The sequence below is a fragment of the Lepisma saccharinum genome, chromosome 24, assembly GCF_977018435.1.
Source record: "Lepisma saccharinum chromosome 24, izLepSacc3.1, whole genome shotgun sequence".
Classification (NCBI taxonomy): Eukaryota; Metazoa; Arthropoda; class Insecta; order Zygentoma; family Lepismatidae; genus Lepisma; species Lepisma saccharinum.
Genome location: NC_139252.1, coordinates 54,316,110 through 54,338,709, shown reverse-complemented (window position 1 = coordinate 54,338,709; position 22,600 = coordinate 54,316,110). Strand labels below are relative to the sequence as shown.

Below are 22,600 nucleotides of genomic sequence, written 5' to 3'. Positions count from 1 at the left end.
ATGCAAGACAAAAAATAATGAAAATATCCATGGACAATTTGCCAAGCAGTAGGCCTACTTGTGCATCCCACTCTATCTGTAGGTTTGTAAATTCAGGTAGATAGTAAATAACAAGGTAACTTAGATACCTCTGGTCTATACTATATACGTATATATTAGGTAAGCTTTGTTTCCAAGTTATATGTCCTGTTGTTTCCATATTACAATAGTTTGGGCATGTGCTTTCTGTTTTGTTTCAACAAAAATCACTACAAACTTAACAAATAGAAAAGCTACTGTCATAAAATACAAATGTGTGCCAAATTGCACATTGTAAGTACAAAAAACGTAACCGTTTATTATACATAAAATCAAAATAGTACTTCTGACCAGATAACAAATATATGAGACATCCAGAATTTTGTTCGGCTTAGTCGCATTGTACAGTGGGATCCATGAGTATTACCTTGCAAATTGTCCATCACCATATTCGTGTATTTTATTTGACCCAATAACAGCTTCAAGAATGACTTGCGTCATCAAAACAAGCGGTTGACAACTTCTTTACCAGCATGCATAAAAATCCATAGCATAAAATCACATAGGATGTAGGAGAAAAATTAATGAAAATAGTCATGGACAATTTGCACGGTAATACTCATGGATCCCACTGTACTTGGCTCAATTTCCTTATTCCTGCCTTTTTTTCAGAGTTCGTCCACGAAGAAATTAACTCCTGATTTTTGTAAAAAAACGTTCAAGTTTGTTTGCGCTGTTCTCAGCAGCATTAGATTTAGTTTTCCTTCATAGCTTCCTGGTGTCCATTCTCCTTCCGGTCTTTCCATTGATGATTGTATTTTGAACGTGGCTCTTCTTTCCACAACTTCAGTCTTTTGTTTATTAACATTCTTTCTCGCGGAAATTCTTTGTGGATGAGAATCATGACATTTCCTTCTCGATTCACGATTTGTCAGATGATAACCTAACCTTTTAGTCGATGTGCTTTCAGAACGTACGTGGAGGGGATCGAATTGTGGAATATCGTTGTCCGCAGCTACAGGTTTATTCAAATGTTTGTTATTTTCTGCACTTGCATAGTTTTGGTTGGCATTAAAGACTGGGTCATTGTGAGTTAATATTTCTATCGTTGTTGGAGTATAAAAGCTCTCATTTGTACCCATTTGTATAGGACTTGCGTCATCATCAACCTTATTTTCCAGGGAGACGCAAGAAAGTCTGTCATTGTTCCTTGCAGCAAGAACCTTGCCAGCTGGACTGTCAGCCTTCGTGGATGATGAACTTGGAGAGGACTCAGTGCTGTTGCCTTTTTTGTCTTTATAACGCCTTGAACACTTATGTCGCATCGCACCTCTCGCGGTGGCATCAATCATTCCAGAACTAACAGCAAATACTTTGGCTTGGTGGGTCGTCTTATCTAACTGTTTCGTTTGTGGTACGAGTTCTTGTATTGTCTTCTCAGTAAGTGTCGCAATCTTTTCTGTTTTCAAATCTTTTGTTTTATGTATCTCGGCAGTGACTGAGTCAGGTGGATCAGCATTTTCATCACGATGCAACAGGTGAACATCTCCCAATGCCTTTTGTCTGCCTTTTATTTCATCACCACCTGTTCTATTAGTACCATTGTTGAGAGCACATCTATTTGAGGTTGAATCCACCATCTTACTGGGGACTGGCGTCTGAAGGGAGTTCCTTCCAGTATCTACGGGGCTCTGTTCTAATACGGATTGAAACTGAGGTGAATTTTTATTTCTCTCGCATTTCTTTTGTGTAACTATCCTAGATGCTTGTTCGCGCATTCCTTTATGAGATTTAAATGATTCTGTAAGCGAGTATGCATGTTTCATACGAGCAGATCTAGGTTCCACTTTCTGCACGACTGTATTGTTACACAAGTTGTCGAGCGAATGTACACCTCCCAATGCCACCCACGCGTCGTCTTTCACTAGTCCTGTGCTTTGCTGTGACTCCTGCGGTAAGTGGTATGAAAGATCTTCCTGATTTATAACTGTCAACTTATTACTTTCAGCTTGGCGGAGAAATGAATCCGGATTTGTGGAATTTTCCTCGAGTTCAGATTTGCTATCATCCTCCAATACGCACATCTCCGGTTCAATTCTACACACAGTTGACTTTTCACGTACTGATGGCTCATTTTGCTCTGGACGAATTGTTCAACGTGAAATGTATCTCGGCGATGCGCAGTTGTCTTCGAAGTCTACGTCCTTCCCATTCTTCCTTGATATTTTTGTCTGTTTGGAGGCTTCGTTTTTGTTGGTGTGATAACATTCAAGTCTCTCAGGAGAGTACGATATGGATTTAGTTGCAGCTGCTCTTTGCAAACTTGTTCCGTTTTGGTGATAGCAGTCTTCAAACTCTTTTTGTTCTGTTGATGTACTATGCTGATCCTCACTTGTTTCTTCTCTCTCTTGCTGTTCCTCATTCAAGTTGTGTCGCTCGCTTTCACCATGCATTGCATTTCTGGGATTCGAAAACTTAGCTGACTTTCGAGAACGAACTTTCGCTAAACGAGAAGACGCCGAAAACTGTTTCTTTGTCATTCCAGGCTTCATACAGGACAAAATAAATTTCTCTACTTGTTCAAGTCTGGCTGTGTGCTCCAAGACGGAACAGTGGATTGATTTAACAACTGAGAGAATTTCAATTAGTGTAGACGAATCGAAATCAGCTGGCGAGTTAAGTATTTTATCGTTCAACGAACCATACGTGTCATCCATATTCTTCAGTGTAACATCTGCCATTTTATCGCGTTCGTTTTCATTCGTTGATTCGCAGTCTGATGTGACGTCTGGCCGTTTCAACTGAGGAACTACGCGTGCGACATCTTCATAACGGCGTGAACAAGAGTCGACAAAGCTTGACACGTTACTCTCATCCTTAAAACTCTCTACGGGACAGTTCGTCTTATCGTGTGGTGTCTTAACCGAGCTACTGATATCAGCGCCATCCCGAAAGAAGCACTGATACCGAGGTGTAGGAATTCTTACGGGCCCTTCCTCCGTCACCACTCCGTGAATTACTTTTACAAATCCTTGCTCTGCAGAGTATACGAGGGCCACTATTTATATTTTGAGCCTTGGCAACACTGATTGAAGTTAGGCGCGATTTGACTTTTGCACGGAATCGTCTGGCATTATTGACCATAACGTACTTCAAATGTTTTGTCAATAGCTTGATTTGTGTTGTTTATGTTGCCTTGGAGATTGCGCGACAACAATAAAATGGAATTAACTCGTGAACATTTTCGTGCGATGATTTTTTACGATTTTCGACGTGGATTATCAAGACAAGAGTGCATCGATCAACTTACTTCCACATTTGGCGATGAAGCCCCATCCTTTGCCACTGTGAAACGCTGGTATAACGAATTTAATCGTGGCCGCCATTCGCTCACCGACGAGATTCGCGAAGGTCGTCCAAAATCAGTTGTTGTTCAAGAAAACATTGATGCTGTGCAAAACCTAATACTGCAAGATCGTCATGTGACATACTGTGAGATTGAGGCAACCATAGGCATTAGTTCCACCAGCATATATAAAATATTACATGATCATTTAGCTGTGAGAAAGGTATGTTCTCGTTGGATCCCACACAATTTGACAAAAACTCAAAAAGACGCTCGCGTCAATTGGTGCAAACAAATGCTCAATAAATACAATCGTGGTGCTTCAAAAGACGTATATAAGATTGTAACAGGTGACGAATCATGGATATATGCATATGAGCCGGAACGTAAACAGCAGTCGACTGTATGGGTGTTTCAAGATGAACCCAATCCAACAAAAGTTGTTCGCGCTCGAAGCACATCGAAACTTTTGGTCGCTCGCCTGTTTTTTCGGGAAAACTGGTCATGTGGCAACTGTGCCTTTAGAGGAACGTAGAACGGTCAACTCTGAATGGTACACAACAATTTGTTTGCCAGAGGTCTTCGGTCAAATACGGAAAACAAACAAACGCCGTCGGATCATTCTTCATCAAGACAATGCCAGCTGTCACACATCTCGTCTAACAACCGACTATATGAACAGTCAAAAAATCGAATTGATGGGTCATCCACCACCGTACAGTCCTGATTTGGCACCCAATGACTTCTTCTTGTTCCCGAATGTCAAGAATAAATTGCGTGGACAACGATTTTCGTCGGCGGAAGACGCCGTTGATGCGTTCAAAAACCATATTATGGAGGTGTCTCAAGAAGATTGGAAAAACTGCTTTGACAAATGGTTGGAACGAATGCAAAAGTGTATTGACCATAAAGGAGAATACTTCGAAAAACAATAAAGCAGTTTTCAATGCCAAATTCCTGTTTTTTCATTGTGAGGCTCAAAATATAAATAGTGACCCTCGTACCTTTCTCGTATTCTTCATTGGCTCCTGACTGGTTCTCTGCACGACGTCAGAGAAGGTTGCAGACCTCAGCAAACCTTCTGGCGTGATTACTCTCTCTCTCCGTTCCCCTCCGAAGAAATGTCACCGTCCAATGTAAGTTTCCAATAACTAATATTGTCATCTGTGCCAAAACAAGTAAAATTCTTATCAGGTACTCAAAACTGGAGATTGTTTACAAATTGAGACAAGGCCCAGAACGCAACAGATGTCTAGAAAACGGAGTTGTTAAATGTCCAGAAACCCATAAATTGTAATGGATTCTATTGGCTTCCGTTACAGGACCGGAACCTTTTTACTCGCACAATTTAAATTCGGTCCAAGTTTCGTATAGTTTCATTGAAAAATGTTCCTGGACCGTAATTAAATTGATCCGGAATAAAGGTTCCTGGACTGAATTGAAATACTTTACAGATAAAAGAGTTCTTTACGGTTCAGAACCCATTTACGCTTTGCTGATTTTCTCTCCTGGACCGGAATTAAATTTATTTAAAATTCCTGGACATTTCACAACCTTGCTGCAAAATCTGTCCCTGCGTCTCATTTTGTTCGAGACTTAAGTAGATTACAATATACGAGTATTTAACCTAAATGCAATATGCAACTTATGAAGAAATGGACTGTTTGATTTCACAAAAATTCACCATCATATTGAAGCCAATTACAACCTTATATTGGGGTAGATGCCTTCATTTAGTGTTCAAATGGAAGCATCACTTAAATTCAGTGAACATTTGTTGCGTATTTTAAACTGTCATCGCCACAGAATATTTACCAACTATGTATTTCGGTGAAATATTGTAATCGAATGACGTAGCTACTGACGTGGCATTCTTAACCTTCGTTTTAAATGTTGTTGAAAATTTTCGCTTTCTCAAAATTTGAGGGGAGCGTACGTCATTGATCGTAGAAAATTACACATTCTATGAATTTCCTCTTCTTATGAATAGGTCGTACAGTGGAATGCACGAGTATTGCTAGGTAAATTGTCCGTGGCTTTATTTATTTATTTATTATGTTTTTAAGGAATAGATTTTTACGTATGCTGGAGCAGAGGTTGTTAGCAGCTTGTTCCGTGCCTTTCATGAAGCTCTCATTGGATAAAGTAAAGTGCATGAACATGATGATGGACAATTTGCTGGATAATACTTATGCATCCGACTGTACTACTATTTCAGCAAATAACTATGCTAGCTCTAAATAACACGGATGCGCACACATTTGTGTAACCTTACGTAATTGTTATTAATATATTTATTTTTGGGGTTTAGGCCTACTTTAATAATAATAATAAAGTCGTGTTTTACCTTTGCGAGACATTTCTCGACTTTTCGATATTAGCAAGCCTTGAAGTTTTTATATTTTTTAAAAAGCTCTGGACATATATTAAATACGCGTCCTACATTAAAAACTACGCCAATAGGGCGGATTTTTTTTCCATAGATACAGGTAGTTTTTGCTAATGATTATTGCAGAATGCAAATTGTTATCATAGGCGTAGCTAGAACTTTATATTTGGGTGTGCACAAAGAAGAAAAAAATGAGGTCTTGTACCTTTTTAATAGCATATTTTGCAACACAATGACTTTGCTCTTTAACTGCACTTATGTTTGTAAAGGAATATAAATTCACTAAATGACAGTGTTGAAAATTTCTGAATATATGTAGTAGAAAGTAATCAAATTGCATAGAAATTACACACACACAAAAAATGTTCATAAATGTTACAAACAAATACATCAAAATACACTTCATCTATACCAAGAGAGGTCTGTCAAAAGGTACAATGTTCTTAAACTCATCAATAACTTCATTTACATCAGTATACTAAGCTTTTTCCTGTTCCACAAATAGCAAGAGCAGGGCTTCCAATCTATCCTGCTTCTGAGTTGCTCTTAATTTAGTTTTAACTTGGGTAAGCTTGGAGAAAGCTCTCTCTCACACGTGCAGCTTGTGACAGGTGTAGAAGAAAGGCGCTGTCGTACTGAGTAGAATGCAGTAAATATCTTATTTCTCCAATGACATCAAAATATCGAAAAACTATAGACACTCGTTTCATCAGCGATAATGCACACGTTTGTACCAAGTAATGACATTTTCAACTTCTTACAAACTGCCGCTTATTTTCTCTCTTATTGAAATATCTGTATTTAATTCTCTTTGATAAAGCAGCCCATTAGGGTGTGTCTAGGCACACCCCGTAGCTACGCCTATGATTGTTATATCAACGCGTTTTGCTGGCGGCTAAGCTGTGATCGGTTCAAATTTTGTGTTCGGCTGACATCGTTCACTTCCGTTCCCGGAGTGACGATCGTCGCTCGCGATACGAATGTTGCCAAATCTACTGTATGTTCATGGTTCCCTTCATGCAGCGATCGCAGGCGACAAGAGCTCCTCCCTACGAGCACGGGGGAAAATATAAGTCGAAGGACCTTTGGACGCGAACAGGTAACGCTCAGGAACGTTCCCTAGGGGAAGGTGATGTAGTTCCTACAATGTTCACGTCGCAACCGATATTGCAATATTGAATTATTTAAGTAATAATGATGTAGCTGCACTTTTAACGAAGTTCATTTGGTTATCAAAAATCTCTGGAGCAAGGCCACGCATAACGTTAGTGAAGGGGAGAAAGCGAAAGTGGGCGGAGTGAAGCAGTGTACGTTGTTGTAAAGGCTGGTAGCGCAAGTCGCTTTTTCCTCTCCACGCAATCTCGTTCGCTTGCTGGAGAGATTTCCGGGACAGAGTATAGCTTCCAGGCTTACCTTTAAAAGGGATATTGAACTTTACACATTATCATCATTTGTGTCCATTATGTATTCTGGTTATTTATCAGCAGGAAATAAGAGGCATGTAGTAAATAAGTGGATTCGTCTTGTAATCTAAAAACTACGCACAAATAATCATGACTTAAAAACTAATTACAATTTATTTCAAATTTATTTTCTTTACAGAACTCTTTTAAAGACGAAATACATATTACTGGAAAGAAATCAGAAGGCTTATATCTAACAAGTTGTATAATAAGAAAAGTAGCAGTTTTCTCACAAAATTTCATTACCCTTATAAGTTGTTTTTTTTATTAAAAAAAGTATTACTACAACATGCCAACTTGACAAAATTTTGCCAGTTCCATGCCACCTAGAAGTTGGTTATGTGTGAAACTTCCTCCTTGCCTCTTTTTACAAATTCATTAATGTAAAAAATAATTGCTCTTCAGTGATTGAATCCCTCTTGCTTAACACGATAACATTTTCAAACACACAAAGTTTTAAGGAATTATTAAATGTGCTGAATATGTTTTCTTGTGAACTTTCCCGAAGATGAAATGAGATTTGCACCAAATTGTGAAGTATGAAATGTGGATTTATATACATAACTCTATTTACCTTTAAATACACTTCGATCCGCTATATGTCAGAATTTCAACACATAAACACACGTTTCCTTAAAGTGCAATTTTGTTTAGGGGAAGTCATAAAAAGTTCCTTCGTAAGTGGTAATTATTTATCTTAGATCTTGCCTACTTACGTAGCTTGTGTGGTGAAAAGTTTAATATTTGAAACGTTCACTTACAGCACGAGTATACAACGCTTTTGTTTCCTATAATCATGGTGTATAAAAATACAAATCCACAGACATCTAGTGCCAGACAAGAAATGATGGGTCTTTGCAATGAACTTGCTGAATCGATAAAGAAAACATTGCCAGAACCCAGAGACATCTGGTGGAAATTACGATTACTAGATGTAATCTTAACCCAATAGTGAGTTCGGTGGCGGTTTCTGGCACCAATCTTAGATTTTTTTGGTCCCAAGTTGGCACTCATTTCTAGTATGGTAATTAGATGTCTGTGTACAAATCTGTGTATTTACAGGTGCTGAATTTATGCACTATAGCCACTCGCCTCTCTATCAAAGTTGCTTTTCTTCCACCAGCAATTCCCGGGTAATATTTAAGGATTGCAGCGTACTTAAAATTTAGTGCCAGTTTCTGCTATTGTTCTGTCCATGAAAACGGTCCAGTCAAGGTCGAAACTTCCCCTTGCCTCCTCCACACCCCTGGCCCTCAATGTTATCATACTTCTTCTAAGTTGCTCAGTCGACACTTCGCACGCTGTACGTATGCTGTTCTTTTCGTGGTTGAAATTGTTGCTTATTGGCAACACTGTAGGTGTGCGGCGTGATCTTGACTGGATTATTTTCATGGCTTTAGCACAAAGGCAGAGTATGTGACAAATACCAAGGAACTTGCCCATTGCTACTTTCATTAATTTTGTTCGTACATCCTACATCTTCTTAAGGAATAAAATTGTACTGATGCTGGAGGCTGTCCATTGCTTCGTTAACAATTTGTTTAAAATTCTAGAACATCACATTACGTAGTGTGTGCTGAGCAAATCATCCATGACTATTTTCATCAACTTGTTCTTGCACCCTACGCGTAGTAAAAATAATATTTCTTAAAATCTGCTGGAGCAGAGGTGTTCACTAGCTTGTTTGGAATTTTATTTCGGTTCTTGAAGCTCACATTAGGTAAAACAAAGTGGAAATATGGTAATGGGCAATTTGCATTTCACTGTACAATAAGTTAATGAACATAGCGATGGTCAATTTGCATGAGCATGTTAAATCTACAATGTAAGGTTACAACCTGAAGTTCGTGTAACAATCATGATCTTACCCAGAACAAAGCATTTTCATAAAAGTCTGACACGAGATAGTTCTGTAAGTTGTAAAATCGAATAGAAAAACACAGAAACACTTCATTCCCCTCTTTAATAGCCGATATCTCTATAATTTGTACTCTTCAAAGTCTCTTGCATTACTAAAACCAAGAAGCGAGTGGTGAGTTACAACCAATTCCTTGCTGAAACTTTTAAAATGATGTACGGAAGATCAAAATAAATACCCTGCGGAAACAATGTGTACAGAAAAGATTGTCATACATGCGTCATCACTTATCACTTCTGACAATGATAAGGAAGGCGAGAACTGTATCGAGCAGGTAGGAGGCTCCAGAGAGGATACAAAGACTTCCCAATGCGAGACCAGCCTCTCTTCCGGTGTCCGTCTTCTCGAAGTGGTGAGCATCCTTGTATCCATGCCAGTAGTGAAGTGCCACACCTCCGACGGCAATAAAGAGGAAGGTGCCCACGAAATTCATGACGATTTCCTGCAATGACAAATAATTCAGTGCAGTCCATGCAAATGTCGAAAGCGTTTTATGTATAGCTACGCTAGTCCGTTTCTACGTTGGAACTAAAATACTGTACAAGGTGTACGTAAAGCATGGCCGTATATATACAGAAATAATAGGTTGAGTTCAACAAATTTTTAATAGTTACAATTTAATTGTTACTATTTATAGAATGATTCTAAATTGTGATCATTAAAATTTTGTCTCTAAACAATTTGGATATAAATATTAGTTTGATATACCGGGTGGGCCATAAGTCAGTTGTCACTAGCAATCGTTAGACTTTGTTTTGCCTAGCGTAGTGGAAGTCAGTTGTGAACTTGACTAGTGCGTATTACCCGTAAGGCAGTCGACACCAGTGTTGCCAAATGAAGGGAAATTTCCCTTTTGCAGGGAAATTCGGACCGAAATTTTAGCCAAAAGGGAAAAGGGAATTTCGATGAAAAATACCACAATTGCAGGGAAATTTTAAAGTAATTTTTACTACAGTTTATGTTAATTTCGAATTTCATATACACATTTTTTATGTTATTTATTTTTCTACTCCTACTTGTTTCTGCTCCTTTAAGTTTATTGTACGTTGCTTTTATGCATCTTTGGATAAATAATAACGATGAGGATTAACGATTAAATAGATTCCTGACCAGGATTCAAACCTGGGACATCTGGTCAGGAAGTGATGAAACTGAAATGTGAAAAATTTTTAAAATGTTTTTATTCTAACGTATAATTCCACCACCACCACTAATAATGCTGCTGCTGCTGCTACTACTACTAGGCTACTTATTATTATTATTATTATTATTATTATTATTATATAATTTGCTTAGGTGAAGGGAAAAATTGGTCCAAAAAGGGAAATTTTGCCCCTTGGAAAGGGAAATTATGCCCTCATATTGTGGCAACACTGGTCGACACTAGCAGGTATTCGAGTCTCGTGTGACGTTCTGTGTGGCAGTGATTGTTTGTTGTTTTCTGAGAAACAATGAATAGAAAGTGGACAACTGACTTATGGCCCACCTAGTACATTAATTATACAGAATTGCCATAAGTGTTATTTTTTAACTTTGTTAAAGTAAGGCTTCTATTTTTTACAACCTACTTGTGTGTGTGCGAGAATTTTCAACATCTTTTTAACCACTGTAGTGTCTTGATCAATTTTGAGATATTGTTTACTTGATTACACAATTAGTACAAAATCTTTGCTAAACCAATGAAAGGTGCTTGGACCCGTTCCTCAATTTATTGTACAAGGACTACAAATGATATAACTTTCACACACATATCGTAATGAAAATGAAGTCTTCATGTTTGTTTTCGCATCACATTACAAAGATTCTATGTGTGAACCACGTGCAATTTCGTAAGAAGAGAATAGTTCGAACCGGATAATAATTTGCACAAACTATCAAGAGATAGTTACTAAAACCCATGAGAACAAATGAGGGGGTTGTATTTTTAACACTAAGGGGGTCTTCGGTGCATGAAAACTAAACTCCAATGTGCAACAGCCCTCTAAGGACCAGGGCCTGCCAGAGCGGCGGCTTCATTGTGTGACGCATGGTAAGCGCATCGAGTCCCATCGTCGCTGTTTTCTGACTTTCGAGACCGGAGCCAGCTGATTGATAAATGGGTCACCATTTTGGAATGGATATCCAAAAACTGATTGCATTCCACGTTTAAATTCATACAAACTCATTTCTGAACGTTGAGACATATTCAACATATCGACCCCTTTCATTTAAAATTCTCGAGGTACCTCTCTAGGGTAGGGGGGGGGGACACGAATTTTCAAAATGCCATCATTCGACACTCACTATAGCCTTCCCAATGGCGTAGTGGTAATGTCCTCGCATTGCAATCAAGGAGTCTTTGGTTCGATACCCCATGGAGGCAAATTGCACAGTGGTTCGGATCTCGCTTTAAACTGTAGGTCCAGTCCTGATTAGCCTATATGTGCCAGCGGGCCTAACTCCAGTTATTTTTTTACCTAATGCTGTACAAGGTAATATAGACGTATTCTCCGAAATCTGATCTTTAGTCTATATTGATGTACTATATGCATCACGATTTTGTTTCATAACTGCTGTCACTGTCATTAAAGGTAATGCCCGCTTTCATTTTCCTTAACATTTATGCCATAGCATTTCTCAAGGGAAGAATCGCTCCTATTTATGTAGCATAACCAATCAAAAGCGACCTCTATGTCACGAGTGCAGCTGTAATGGCGGCCGCGTGAGATGTAAACAATGTATCACTTCACAATTTTAAAAGCGGATAACTATTCAACCGAGAGGAATAGCGTTTCATGTATAAATGTATTAGGTACAAATCAATGGCGCTGCTTAAACACGTAGGGAGGAATAAATTAGTTGGTTCGATTGTAAACACCTTGCACTGGCTCATCTCGGATACCTTTTGTGCTGTATAAATTATCTAAAGTTTTCTGCACGCTTCGCATCGCAATCGCAAATGCTAACGGAAATGTTACAGAAAATGCTTCCGCGTCAAATATTGTCTGAGCACTATAAAAAAATGCTATAAGATTTTTTGAAGTATTACCAAAAATGCTAAGGGAAATGCTTCCGTCTAATGTGGGCCTAAGCCTTCCGATGCAAAATCCAAAGCTATCAGGCACGTATCTAGAAATATGTTTCGGGGGGGGGAGGTCCAAACAAAGTGTCTCAGGAATAATTATAATTAAAATAATTATATTAAATCAAATTAATACTAATTACAATACATAAATTAATATTATATTATTATTACACAAATAGGTAAAAAGACTGCATATAACAATAGAGATATAACTGCGCATATTCATTACGTAGCTTACCTGTAGTTAAGATTGGAATAATTTGCATAAAAAACAAGTGCCCTGGCAATGAAATTAATGTCAAATAGATGAATAATTTAATATTTATCGAATATCAAAAATGATGTTACATGTAGTTGGAGAAAAGTAAGTTTCTGATTAATATTTTATGCATATTATTTTGAGTAGTAGTGTACATAAATCATCTTTGTAATGTCATTCAAAGCCGTATGATCCCAGTATAATCCTTGTCTTCTAAAAAGTTCAGAGGAAATTAATAACCAAATGCTAATATTTTCATTACTTAATTTGAGTACTTGATAAGTCTTTCGAGTGGTCCGGGCTCCTGGACCCCCCCCCCCCCGAAATACGCCCTTCCTGTCCTTCAAAGCCGTATGATCCCAATATAATCCTTGTCTTCCAATAAGTTCAGAGGAAATTATACAACAAATGCTAAATATATTTCCATTTAATTTTCGTACTTAATACGTCTTTTGGGTCGGGAGGAGGGGGGTTGGACCCCCTAAATACGTCCTTCCTGTCCTTCAAAGCCGTATGATCCCAATGTAATTCTTGTCTTCCAGAGGAAATTATACAACAAAGGCTAAACTAATATATTTTTTATTATTTTATTTATGTATTTGCTAAATCTTTCGGAGGGTCCGGACCCCCCTGGACCCCCGTTAAATACGTCCTTGAAAGCTATCGAATACGGAAAACCCACGTGACAACATTGTTTAGACTCAATCTTGCTTAGTGACGTCACACCAATATGGCGTCACGCAAACGTTATTTTTTTAGAGTAGGTAAAGTGTAATTTCTTACCAGTGGCGTTCTCTTGACACTCTCCCCCCTGAGGCAGTAGGTGATGAGGACTACTATGGTGTACACGAAGAACCCCACAAACACCCCCGAAGCCACGATCTCTGCATCAACGTCCTTCTCTTCGTTTAGATTCCATGTTCCACCAACCCCAAGGAAGCGACCTTCGTTCCCTACTCTGTAAATGATGATGATGATCAGGTTCAAGATCTGCGAAAGAAAAACAAACCTTTTAGTCAGAGTGTCTCATAATTAGGCCTCGAAAGTTGATGACATAAAAAATGTTAAAGAATAACGTGTAGAATAACCTTAAAATTCTTTAAAGAAGACCTAAAAATTTCAAGAAATAATCTAAAATAATTTTCACTCTGAAACAGAAAGCTTGATTGTTTCATAAATTACAAGAGAGTTAAGGTGAAGAGAAAATAATACGTACAACTGAGAATTACGTACAAATCAGATTTAGATGTCGTATCATTATTAAAATACTGTAATTGTCAGTGGCGTAGCATGGACATTTCGGGTGGGAACGCCAAGTCCGAAGGAAGGGTCGGTCCTTTCTTGCTTAATAATTTACTTATGGTATTAGTCGCCACAGGTATTGTTTATTTGCCTGAAGTCAGCTGGGTTTTCAATAAAACATCATCCATGCATGTTTTAGCTAGAAAATTAGATGCCTCACTATGCCACAGATGTTTTGAACTCTGGTGTTTTATACCTTTTTTTATATCTTTCTGCATGACGCAAGTCATTAAAAACCTACCTGAATCACAAGCGCCTCTGCACAACAGTAGACGTCATTGTTGTGGGCGATCCAACTACTGATTGATTTGGTTTATTTTACTTCGCTTTTCTACCACTTTTGGTTAATTGCGAATATGAATATGAGTGATGATATTGATGAAGGGACACTGACAAAGAACACCCGTGCTCACGCCGGTATTCGAACCAGGGACCTCTGTCGTCTTGGCGCACTGTGCAAAGCAGAGTGGATGATCCAAATATCGTACGCTCTACTGACGTAACAGTGCCGATTAGTAATTCAGACCACTGTTTATTACATCTTGAGAATGCTGATAAACATTTTAAAATAATTTTGTCCAGAGACCATTCGATGTTAAGAGTTTTCAAATGAATGCTAAACATTTCCATTGACACAATATTAAGTAGTTAGATAATAACGAAAAAATACAATAAAAAAATAATAGTTTTGCGGGTTAAGTGGTAGAGCAGCCACAGGCTGAATTTCTATCACGAGGACTTTACCAACTTATTTGACAAAAACTGTGTTGATCTTTTAGTTTCTAATACACATCGCTGTTCGTGCGATAAATTATACAATGCAGTGGCCATTAAGAAGCAGTATATTTGAGATTGGTAAAGTTACGTCAGTCAATATTGCATCACACAGCACGAGTTGCATGAGCGCGAAGAGCGAAGAACCAGGTAGGAATTCTGCCGCTGTCGTCTGCTTCAGAAGGCAGGAAGGGTCACATGAACCAATCACGGTAGACCTCTCGTACGCCGGCGTAAGAGAGCCCATTTACGCGCGTGCTGTAGAAATGGAAGCTTTCCCTCCATAAAGGCAGCAAGGAATATAGGAGTCCTGTACGCCGAACCTGCTCCGCGTCCGGCCGGGAAAGGCATTGAAAAGAGATGCTAGAACGAGTGTTGAGAGTGGAGCGTTGCAAGCGGATCGCGAAAAATAGCCATTATAATGCCATGAAGGTCAAACATATATGGAATTAGTCACGTTTTACTTTATAATCACAGAATTTAAGCATTTTTGAAATTTTAAATCTGGGAACGCCGGGCGTACGGGCGTACTATAACGCTACGCCACTGGTAATTGTGTATATATTTCTGTCGTAAAGTGGTAAATTAACGAATCTGAAAGTTTGATTCCTAAATACATTACATTTGCCACTATATTAGTGAACATTTTCACACTGAATACTACAGTAGACACTTTAGTTTTACAGTTTTACTAACCAATTTTAAAATATCATCTAATATAGCATTTCTTTTACTAATGACAGTGCAAAGTGTTCTGTAAACTGTGGCCAAATCTGCAGCTATTTCAGTTTTTGTTTTATATGGATTAGCATCCACTTCCTGTATAATGTTACTTTCTGGTCAAGCGTGTAACTTTTCCTCTTTCTGTTCTCCGTGGCCGAGCAGTAGTAACTGAAAACTATCACTTCTGTTACATTGTTGTAGCCTGGTTACGTTCAAATCAACAGTATTTATGACAATTGTATAACACCGAATTATGTACCAGGTGGTTATAATTAAAGTGACGGTGTTCAGAGTGGTACAGCACGGGCTGCAATGAGAGTAGCAGTCTGGAACTTCGTAGATATGCTAATGAAGCAATGCGCTCGCGAATTATGCAAAAAAGTTCCAATTCTCGCCACCAGGGTAAAAAATGGCGCTGCAAGCAGTCAAAACGTAGAATTTTCCGTAACTCTGACGTCAAAGTCGGTGATATTGCCTAACCATTGTGTGAGCTCCCTGGTTGTTGTTGGTGACGCTTGTTGCTTTTTCCTTTGGTAATGTTCATGTAATTCGAATGGTGAAATTGTAGCGATATTTTATTACAAAGAGTATTGTTTTCTGCGATTTATAGTGCCTTTTTCCTGTAACTATACCACGTTTTGACTGCTTACAGCGCCATTTTTTACCCTGGTGGCCAGAATTGGAACTATTTCCCCTCATAATTTGCGAGCGCATTGCTTCATTAGCATATCTACGAAGTTTCAGACTGCTACTCTCATTGCAGCCCGTGCTGTACCACTCTGAACACCGTCACTTTAATTATAACCAGCTGGTATAAATGCATTACATACAAATAAGGTTTATTTAACACATTTTTAAATTATATTTTGCCAGGACCTACACTAATTTACGTACAAAACAGAATTACGCAGAACTGAGTTACGTATAGAGCAGTTTCAACTGTAGTTGAAAAATTCGATAAAACCCATTATTTGGTGGTTTAAACTACTGAAGCAATCTTTATTTACTTCAAAGTTACATAACAATGCAAGGTTTTTCTGTATAAGTCATTCATCTTCTTTCAGAGTGAACCTTCCACGATACATTTAGTCAGCCAGCATCTGAAAATACAGTTGCTTAGCGTCCATCAGATTATATATTTTTTCTAAATATTGTGACTAATTTTACTTTAGAAGCACAGATTAAAGCGATAATATCAAGGGAACCTCAAACAAGGCTTCACATAAAGTATTTTAAGTTAGCTGGAGGAAGAATAAATTTATCACTATTTTTTTTAATGCATTGCCAGACATTTCAGTTGAAATAATATTGTACTATTCCATTGACCTTATTTTCGATAAATGGCGAACTTGCTAATGTCAAGAAATTGAAATATGGGCAACATTATAGTATAAGGGAACGGATTTCTTCAAATTTACAGGAGAAAGTACTTACGGAAATCATTTTCTGTAGCGTTGTGGATGTTCGTGAATCTGGTTTTGATCCATTTTAATGCGAAAACATGTCGTTTTCTGCGAAAATCTCTGTCCGACACGCTGTTTCTGCTGCCGCCATTTGCTTTCTGCACGAGAGTACAATGTTCCGTGTGTTAAGATGACGCAACCCCATATTCAGTGTTTCAGCCTCGGCGTGTTTTCACAGAACGTGACGTGTCGAGTATTTTTTTTAACTATGCTTGCCTAACCTAACTTAACCTAACCTAACCTTACGGAAAATAGTTTTTGGGGCTAACGTGAATGGTTTGTGGGGATAACGTCAATGGTTTGCGACGTATTAGCATAATTTCAAATCCGGCACGAAAGTAGGTATTTTCCGGTGAACGAGGTTGCAACACTGCATAAATCGACAAAACACTCGCACAACGCGGCCTGAACCAGTACGCTATCGCCCGCCATAATGTGTTACAGAATCGAAATAGCAAGTAACAATAAGTACTCGTAAATGTAACAAATAGACATTTTCTTAGTTAGAAATGCATTATTTCACCTTAGGAAATGTTCCGCATTCCAAAATAGTACGTTAGCAATGTAAAAAAATATGATTTATAGGTGTTTCCCTTATACTATAATAGTACCAATACCGAAATATGTAAGTTACGCTAGCAAATACATTTAAAATTCACGAAACAACGAGGAGGAAAAAAAGCATAAAAAAATGAAGAAAATAAAAAAGAAACTGCAAAAAATACTGACAAATGACCTAAGAGCCAAAGAAAGGGGGTGACAAATAAAAAAAAAATAAGAATAATGTTTTCTGGTTCTAACTGAAGGGAAACGAACTGTTATCAGGTTTAGCATTGATTTCAAGGCTCGGAAGAAAGATGACTTTTCATCAACTTCCGAGCCCTAGTCATAATCATATGCGTTTACGTAGACACCATATAATCAACATCTACGAGGGGTGTTCAGAAAGTAAGTCGCATGAGGGTGTTACAAAAAATGAGGAGGAACTTCTATTTGTCGATAGTTTATTATGGTTAAAATCCTCACACCATAGAACTACAGTATGTCTCCATCAGTGGCGTGCGGTAACATATATCCTTGGGGATTTAGCCCCAGAAAAATTAAGAAACTCGAGAGTATTTAAGTCTTTGTACAATGCGTCCGAAAAGTCACGGAACCAAGACTTTGAACGTGCGTAACTTTTGTATATAAGCGATGGAGACAGGAACCTTGCTCTGTGTATTAACTTTGTCCATATATATATATTTTTAAAACACTAAACAAGAGAACGACCCTTTACCTGAACGTTCAATAAGCGGAAAACGTTACTAAGGTGTAAAAAATGTTTTTGTACAAAGTAAATAAGAAACATGAATTAAAGACAGCCATGAAGTTGCTGGCAATAACTTTCGATGTGTATCGATGCTCTTTGTGGGTATTTATCGAAATGCAAAACGAACCATAAATTTTTACGAATTTTAATTGATTCCAGACGATTTATGAGGTTAATTATGACATATTCTTTAGAAAGTATGTTTTTGTTTATATTACGGATTGGACTGGCAACATTGGTCGTGTCAGAGGGCAGTATCAGGCGTAGACACCTGGCTGTGTTGTTCAATCAATGTCAAGATTAAATTAAAGATTTGAACTTTATCATTCAGAAACCTAAACTAACCTATCTTCTTGTACAATAACTTTCAAAACTTCATCTTGACATTGATTTCATAGAATTATGACGTACTTTGTGGTGATTGCTAACAAATGACATGAAAGTTGAGTATGATTACATGTCTGAGTGCATGTTCCGTATGTGACGCTTTAAAACTGTAGCAAATGTTAGACTTCATTTGTCTGTGAAGCATATAGGCTACAGATGCTAACAATTTTGGTTGGTGAAATATGCATTAAACAGTTAAACCTTAATGGAATTAAAAAACAATAACATTTTCCAGATTGATTCATTTTATTTACATGGGGTAAGACCACTTCTCGTGGAATGCCCTATTGTTTTTGCAGCACCTACTCATTTTCTCGTTCTAAACCAAATTGATCCTTCTTAGAGCCCAGTATTTAAAAATGTGTGCAAATGCATTGATTTATATAGGTTATTTATTCCATTGTTTTGTTTATGAATTATGTCTAGGTTAGGTACGGCAACTGTATATCAACATCATTTGTGCCTACGCGAGATTCGAACCCGCGTTCTCAGATTGTGCAGTACGATACTCGAACTGATAGACCACGAAGGCAAGCAAAATAATGGTAAAATACATTGATTGTTCATCATCATAAACTCTAGATAATTTGGCACTTCCTGCCACACCCTACAATTTCTCAAGAAGGGCAGATCTTACATATATTTCAATTATTGTTTATGGCACTCTTGTAATTTTGTGAAGCTGTCGCTACTATTCATATTATCCTTCTTTTGTTGCGGCGTTGCCAAACTTCTCCCTCTTGTTCGATTTAATCATCCCTTCCTGATAAGATATCTCATATGGTTTATTTGTTCACCATATCGAAAGCAAGCAATGCCGTGACAGATCTCAAAAATGCGATGCGTCACTGGAATGTTCACGTAGCGTACAACAACGTAAGGTTTTCGATCTTCTAGAGATTTCACTAAAAATCTCCCTTTGTGGCCTAGTTGTCAGCCTGTGGCACTCCCGCTACTTATTTTCTTTAATCCTATCATAAAGTCGCTACTGAGGAAGAACCTTTTGAGTATCTTATAGCTTCATGGACGTTGTGAGGAAAGGGTGGGGGGTTCTAGTCCGTCGGACAACCATACACGCAGAAATCCAATAGATATGGAAACAAAATCAAATGAAGGTTTTCATTTGATTCTTCTCACAAAGACATGAATGTTCCTTTGCGAGTGTGTCTTTCATCCTCAACGCCGCATTTAGTCAAGAGAGGCAGAAAAAAGATAAAAATACAAAACTTCAAGTGCACCGACGTTGCCTGTGTTTTCGTATTTTCTTTTGTAAAAGAATATTTGTTTCTACAATATTTTCTCCTGTATAAATCACAAATTTACGAGCATATATTTCGTGTAACGCCTCCAGCTAGCAAAATTGTCGCAAATCATCCCCCCCCCCCCCCAGCTGCTTCACAGTCACCATGTTATACCATACGAGCATCCCCACAGCTAGCCCCAAGACTCGATCAAGCGCTGGTGTAAATTCAAACACTTTTTTTCCCCATAGAAATTTGAGCGAAAAATGCAGGCTCGCCGAGAACTCAAACCGGTGTCTCTGGCATACCGTGCCATTTCTCTACCAACTGAGCTATCGAGCCACCCCTAGTTTTGACTGATTTTTGGCTGGCGCTGTTTAATCTGTGCGGATCTGTCTCTCTGTGCTACCGTAACGAGATGTTACCTTTGAATCACTGATGACTTCATCGGAGTTGTACTGCCTAGAAATTTCAGTGAAAAATGCAGGCTTTACCAGGACTCGAACCCGGTTCCCTGCCATGCTCTACACAGAAAAAACTGGTTTGTTTGGAATTACCAAAAAGTTTGGTTGAACTGTTTGGTATGCTTTTTGTTTCCGATAACCAAATGTTGCTTGTAATTACTAAAGCATTTTGTTTAAGAATATCAAAAAATTTGGTCAGACGAAATATGGTACTCGTAAACAAAATGATACATATGTAAGTAAAGAGAAACAAAACGTTTGGTAAAATTTACTATATGTGCGTGAGCGTGCTTTCGAATTTGAAATAACGATTGTCCAGTTTCGTCGAGTGTAGTATGAAAGTCCTTTGTCGAAAATTGAAACTCACGTAGATAGATAATTACTCGAAGCAACTCTTTATGTTGTTGTGCAACCTAATATTCTGAAAAAAAAACCCTCAGAATATACATACTTTATATTGAGCTTCCTACACCGGCCGCTAGATGATTCTGCTAAAATGTGTAGAAGAAACATAAGTTTTTGTAAAACAAATAATGGTACGTTTGATTGTAATCATAGCGAAAAATTGTGCTTTAACACTCTTCGAGAGAAGTGTGAACATTAATGCTACAAATTAAAGAAGAAAATGTACTGCAGTAAATAAAAGTGAATCTCCCATGAGCAACCTTTTTCATTCTAGACTATATAACTGGGAGCTAAGTGTGGCGAAGAAAAGCAAACACGCTCCAAAGACGGTTAGTTCATGTGAACTTTCTATTCTCAATGTGTATTTTGATATCAGTTAGTTTGCACAAACTATCCACCCTAGCTAAAATTAGCCAGATTATAAATAATTTAACAAATCTTTGGCGTTGGGTAATTTTGACTAAATTATTTGGTTTTCCTAAACAAATGGGCTACATTTTGTTAGATTTACCAAAATAATATTTGGTTTTGAACCAAAAAATCGTTTACGACAAACAAATAGAACTTGACCAAATCTTTTGGTAGGCTATCAACCATTTTTTGGTTAATACAAGCAAGCATTTTTCTCTGTGTACCAAGCCAGATTGTAGCTTACAAATCTTAAAGATAACACGTTTCCCTATGTACATTGGTAAGCATTTCGTTTGAATACGTTTATAGAAGGTAAATAATATTATTTCTGGTCAGGTAATGGTTAGTCATTGTTGTTAGTGTTTTGTTCAAAATTATTACCGCAACTTTATATGCTTTTTTCACTAATATGATAGCGACAGCAACCAATCTTTACACGAGAACTTCCCGAGTATCCAGTGGCCGCCATTTTGTGTACACAGAAACTTCTGACTCACTTCATGATTTAAAAACGTATTGCTATCTCACTTTTTTCGCTTGTCTGATTTAGGTAACGACAAATAAGGTAAACTAATAGTTTGTTACTTACAAGTTTTATGATCTTCACAAACACCGATGCAATGAGAGGAGCGTCCACCATCTTGTAAAGGAATGGAGATATTTTCACTTGTACTTTAGCTGTGCCGTGTCACACTTCACTGGGAACTAAAAGGTGGCTGTTTGTAAGTTGATATGCACCACTACCGCGAAATTTGAGAACGCTGTACAAAATACTTCACAGTTTGAAATAATAATGCCCGTTTATAATCCTGTCACCGCCCTTCTGAGTCAACTTGAACGAACGCTGTACCGATTGATAATTTCCCCCTTTCTCTCCTGATTAGGCGTCATCAAACCTGATACGCATGCGCACCTTTGCAGGTGTAGTGCCCTTTTCTTACAGATATTGAAGTTTGTGTGATAAGGATCGGGAGATAACTCGCCTGTTCAACTCTAGATAGGCTCTCTTTTCTGTTCTTCAACCAAACACAACCTAATTCTTTGTTTGGAATCTGAACGATGGTCCCACACGATTATTGGCGCTGGAATTGCCAGCCTCGTAGCTATACTCTGTCCCGGGAATTGTGGAGTAAGGCCGCGCATAACGGCTGAGAAGGGGAGAGTGCGGGTGGGCGAAGCGGTAGCTGCAGCAGCATTTTCATCTCGGGTCACTACTTGCGCAGAGACTTGATTTCGTTTTCCTGATCCAGAGATTCACTGTCCCGGTATCTCTGGAGAAAAGCCGCGCATAACGGCAGAGAAGGGGGGAAATCGAGTGGGCAGAGCGAGGGCTGGTAACTGCAGTCCCTTCTCCCCTCCACGCGATCCCATTCCCTCTCACGTGTCCATTAGTGGAACCGTCTCGCGTCAGCTTGCTCCAGAGAAAACCGAGACAGAGTATAGATATTTTGACGGCCTCTTTCTCCAGCACTAGCAAGCCCCGACATTTTAGTGTCCTTCGATATTTTCTTCATGAGCCATGGTCATATTTGCATCCAAGGCCGCCCCCAGGATATTTTCTCAGGGGTAGCAACAGTTTTCAAAGTGGGGGAAACGTGGAGTGAACTTATATCTCCACTTAAGAAAATCCCCAATATGCTGACCAAGGCAGAAATTTATTT

General features: G+C 38.3%; 2 protein-coding genes across 2 annotated transcripts in view; one reads left to right on the top strand and one right to left on the bottom strand.

Annotated features, from left to right (window-relative positions):
- The window catches only part of Adsl (adenylosuccinate lyase), a 521,028-nt gene that overhangs the window by 445,239 nt on the left and 53,189 nt on the right, over nt 1–22,600 (top strand). The window lies entirely within an intron of this gene.
- Ssk (smooth septate junction protein snakeskin) lies at nt 7,320–21,799 on the bottom strand. Its single transcript, XM_083110392.1, has 3 exons — nt 21,529–21,799; nt 13,241–13,447; nt 7,320–9,576 (listed from the first exon to the last, which is right to left on the bottom strand). Exons 1-3 carry the CDS (start codon nt 21,577–21,579, stop codon nt 9,358–9,360), a joined length of 477 nt encoding a protein of 158 aa, XP_082966518.1. The 5' UTR covers nt 21,580–21,799; the 3' UTR covers nt 7,320–9,357.

What these genes read in the sequence shown, in the direction of transcription:
- Ssk (XM_083110392.1), bottom strand. Translation starts at nt 21,579, where the DNA reads ATGGTGGACGCTCCTCTCATTGCATCGGTGTTTGTGAAGATCATAAAA. An exon ending in TTGTGAAGATCATAAAACTT is followed by an intron (nt 13,448 to 21,528) that starts GTAAGTAACAAA and finishes TTTCTTTCGCAG; the next exon opens with ATCTTGAACCTGATCATCAT. An exon ending in GTGTCAAGAGAACGCCACTG is followed by an intron (nt 9,577 to 13,240) that starts GTAAGAAATTAC and finishes TTGTCATTGCAG; the next exon opens with GAAATCGTCATGAATTTCGT.